Here is a 4,204-nt window from a genome sequence, read left to right as displayed (position 1 = left end):
AATTCTCATCAGCTAGGTATCGAGGCTTGAAAAAAAATGAATATCCTAATCAAGTGCCTAATATATGAGAGTAAGTCAAAAAGTATTGGAACTAATATTCCAATTCATATATGCATGGGTCATTCCAAACAAAAACATGTCTCTGCGATCAGTAGATGCCTGCAGATGAGTTCTCTCAGTTTAGTCTCTTTATGGTGCCTTCCCAAAATGTGTTCAATCAAAACAGTGGCTTCTGAAGGGATCTGCTGGGCCAGTTAAATTCAAGGCAGAGAGGTCTGCTCAGAAGGAAACAGCGATGTTTTTTTTTCAAACTTCAAAGGTATAATCTTGATAAAATTTTCTCGACACACGATGATCACTGGGCTCATTACGAAGACGTGTAAGAAAACTGAAAACTGAATTGTTGATAAAAAGGCCAGGAATGTTGCACTGAGGAATTTGTTTCCATGACAACAATGCACCTGCTCATTCTTCAAGAGTAGCAAGGACTGTCCTATGAGAATTGCCTTGAAAAACCTTAACCCATCCAACCTATAGCCTTGATCTTGCCCCTTCCAACTTCTTTTTGTTCCCCAAACTCAAAGAACATCAAAAAGGAACACAATCTGAGTCCCTCAAGTAGACCAAAACTTCCATTTTGAATTGTAAATTGAAGAGTGCAGAATTCTTCAGAAAAGGGTTAGAGAGATGGGGATACAACCTTCAGAAGTACGCAGACCAAATGGAGGCTATATCAAGAAAATAACTTCACATTTTGATATTTTTGTTCAATAAAGGTTTCTGTAACTTTATAGCAATACTTTTGGACATAGCCTTGTACAATGAAATGTAAAGCTGCACATAATGTTTGGTTTAACAGTGGACCCATATGAAAAAAAAAAGGGAGGCCATAACACAAAACTAAAAATATCTTGAGAAACAAAGCAGTTCCGCCTGTAGCCTCTGTCCTTCTTACCACTTGGTGGAGTAAAATGTCCAATAAACTGTAAAATGCAGCATACGCAATCATATAATCTAAAAACTTTTCATGATAATTTATTGCAAATTGCACTTGACAGTTCACCACAACAATGGAACACTGGCCCCTTGGTGGTTCACACAGTCCTTGAGCCCCAAATTTAAGTCACCAGTAAAATGATCTGGATAAAAAGTTTGCAGCTGTGCTCAGCCAGCTGGCTCCACCTTCTGGGTGCGAGCCGACCCGGGACACCGCTTTATCTTGCTCCTTCGTGGGACTCTCATCCTCAGGCAGGTAGTCTGGTAGGTCTGTATTCTGCTCTACTTCCACAGGAGTATCTTGGAATGGAACCAACAGCTAACACACAGAAAACGTTGAGTTATTATAAATCAACTTAGTGTGACACACACATTATTCTTTATTCTAATTGCCATAATTCCTCTCAGTGGCTGTATTCCTTTAAATATTTTACTTTTACAGGAATGTAGGTCCAACTGCTGATCGCTACATTAGCACAGAAAGGAAAAAAAACAAATGAGACCTTGGATGTTTATCTCCTGAAGCTTTAGCAGTAAATCCGTAACCTCTGCCTATATAACAATACACAATAACAAAAGATTCAAGCAAGTTTCTCCATTGTGGGACTGTGGAGTGTTACTGTTCCTCTTTTCTGTGGGCAAACAAATAAGCTAAAGTTATACAGACTTGTTTTCCCTATCACAAAGCTAACAGAAACGGTAGAAACAGGCAAAGGTTTTCACCATATTGGCTTGTCAGTGTTTGGACTTTCATTTTCTGTACTGATAAAACGAATTACGGTTATGAAGAAAAAAGTATTTACATACAAGCAAGGAAATCATGTATCCTTTAATATCCCTATAAAATCAGCAAGACATCTCTACTGAGATAAAGAAATTCTATACAAAAGAGCAGACTTTGAAACACATAAACGAGCTCTCTGTTTCTAAAACAGCTAACTATCAAGCAATAATATTTTAAGATACTCCTTGTCAATCTCAATATCTGGCTAGTTTGGAGCTAGAAATACTGTTTTTCTTCTGGCCACACAGAATAATAAAGAGTCAGAGTTAGGCTCCAGCTACAACCCGGGAGAAGCCCTGATATCCAAGCAAAAGAATTATTATGGAAGCATATTCAAAACTTCAGACCTCAAGACAAAGCCCCAATCCAAGTGAAGGGTTTGGGATGGGAGGGGGGAAAGATGTGTGCCACTATTACTTTTAAATTGTGAATTATATAATTGTTTAAACAAACAAAAAGACAATCTATGATGATGAGGGGTAACGATGGGAGGGATTATTCTTGGGCTAGAGCGCAGACACATGTTGATACAGGTGACAGGGTAGACAATATACAACAAGAGGGAGGTTAGCTGAGGAAAGATGAAGGTAGCAGGAGACACAGGAAGGAATGTAATATTTAAGTGAATAGAAGTAAATACTCTTAACTGTTGGCACATGGAGGGGACTGCAAACATGTAATTAAACAAAGTATATGATTTATTCAATGTAAAACTCATGATCTGCTCTGTAAACCATTACTAAATTCAAAATAAAAAGTTTGTTTTTTAAGTTTTTAAATGAGTCAGTGTTAGGCATAAATAGATTGTTTAAAGTTTTTTACCTCTTCTCCACTTTCACTTTTCACAACTTGCTGAGCTTTCATAACCTTAGTTGATGCTATTGCTGATGCCAAAGCCTAGGCCAGGATAAAAAGGACACATTTTGAACAGATTCATTTACTTGCAATATCAAGCATAGTCAGTCAACCACTGAAAATACTAACCTCTGCTTTCAAATCTGAACGGATTCGCACCACACATCTTTGAACAGCCATTTGAAAAGTAAAGCTAATAACTCCTTTAATTTTTAACAAAGCTTCTTCACACAGGTTTCTTCGGGACTGAAAAAAACAAAACAAACTGTTTCACTAATAAGTGGTTATGAATAAGCCTCAGTGAGTCATTACCTTCCGGGGCCACAATGTTACCAACTCCCCAATTCAGTTCTCCTATCTCATCCTTGAGGGCACAGTCTTTAATTATGCTTATTACATTTTATAAGGGTATTGGAGTAATAATTCCTATTCCCACTATATTTTTTTCAAGCTTCATTACTTACTAATATTAAGTTTTAGTAATTTTAATCAGTAATAAGTTAAACAATATTAATTTATATCTTAAAACTCTAGAATAAAAATAAAGTAACCCAGAGAAAACACTGAAAACCAAAGGTTCCTCTAGTTCTAGGGTGGTAAATTAAAAGTTTTTGTACATAACGTTTTATTGAGAGATAAATACTTTCTTTATACATTGTCTAAATAGGATAACTTTCATGCTAAGGCATGGTTAGCTTTCATGAGAGGCCACATGACCTGAAAAGAAAGTCTAAAATGCTCACTTGGATATTAAGTGGTCATCTCAAACACAAGATCTAAAGTGCAGATGGCCTAAAAGTCACTGGAGTTTCTGCTCATCCTTCCCTTCACCCCAGCCCACATCTTAAACCCCTCTCTCTCAATGTTCCTGTTTCTGTATTAAGTCCAGGTTCTAATTACGTACTTCTCTGAAAAAAGAGTAATCTGCATTGGACCCCTACCCCAAGTCTGTGAAACAGAAGCAGTGCCTTCAAATTAGCCAATTCAGTCTTCTCTTCCACTGAAAGAAAATCAGATTTTCAAAGCTATCCTCCCCCGCCCCCCTTCCCCCCGCATCCTTCAAAACACATTATCCTTTATTTCTCAAAAACTCTGGTATCAAAGTCCTGGGTTCTATGGAGCCCCTAGGGATTGATTCCAAACAGTTTCATGGTTATTTCTTCCATATGTTCAATACTAGTTCAATGTCAATGCAGAAAAAATGGTTACATTGAGCATACTACATGAAAGTTACGGCACTACTGGTCTAATCTAATTCCTTATTTCAAATGTGATGAAGGCGAAAAATAGAAGAGTTAGAGAACTTGCCTTGCCTACCACAGATACTTTGGCACTTGTTGTTAAGTGCCGTCGAGTTGGTTCTGACTCATAATGACCCTGTGTAGGGTTTCCGAGGAGCAGCTGGTGGATCTGAACTGCCGACCTTGTGGTCCAGTGTTTATCCTACAGTGCCACACCAGGAAATACCATTAATATAGGTAGCTATAAGACATTAGTGAGCTGAAATGGACTGGTATTGGCCATTTTGAATCTGACAACCACATGGTTTACTATGCAGGGAATGACAAA

At 37.7% G+C, this 4,204-nt stretch overlaps 1 protein-coding gene across 1 annotated transcript in view; it reads right to left on the bottom strand.

Moving 5' to 3' along the window:
* Window positions 1-816: 816 nt before the first annotated feature.
* The window catches only part of ARMC1 (armadillo repeat containing 1), a 55,174-nt gene continuing 51,786 nt past the window's right edge, over window positions 817-4,204 (bottom strand). Inside the window, exons 4-6 of the mRNA XM_006860056.1 lie at window positions 2,765-2,881; window positions 2,603-2,677; window positions 817-1,315 (exon numbers count right to left, since the gene is read on the bottom strand). Of these exons, the coding sequence (XP_006860118.1) occupies window positions 1,124-1,315; window positions 2,603-2,677; window positions 2,765-2,881 (384 nt within the window). The 3' untranslated portion in view covers window positions 817-1,123. The remainder of the gene's footprint in view (window positions 1,316-2,602; window positions 2,678-2,764; window positions 2,882-4,204) is intronic.

Source organism: Chrysochloris asiatica, unplaced genomic scaffold (assembly GCF_000296735.1).
Source record: "Chrysochloris asiatica unplaced genomic scaffold, ChrAsi1.0 scaffold00036, whole genome shotgun sequence".
NCBI lineage: Eukaryota > Metazoa > Chordata > Mammalia > Afrosoricida > Chrysochloridae > Chrysochloris > Chrysochloris asiatica.
The sequence above is the reverse complement of the archived record's forward strand: the minus strand, read 5'-3'. Positions and strand labels throughout refer to the sequence as shown.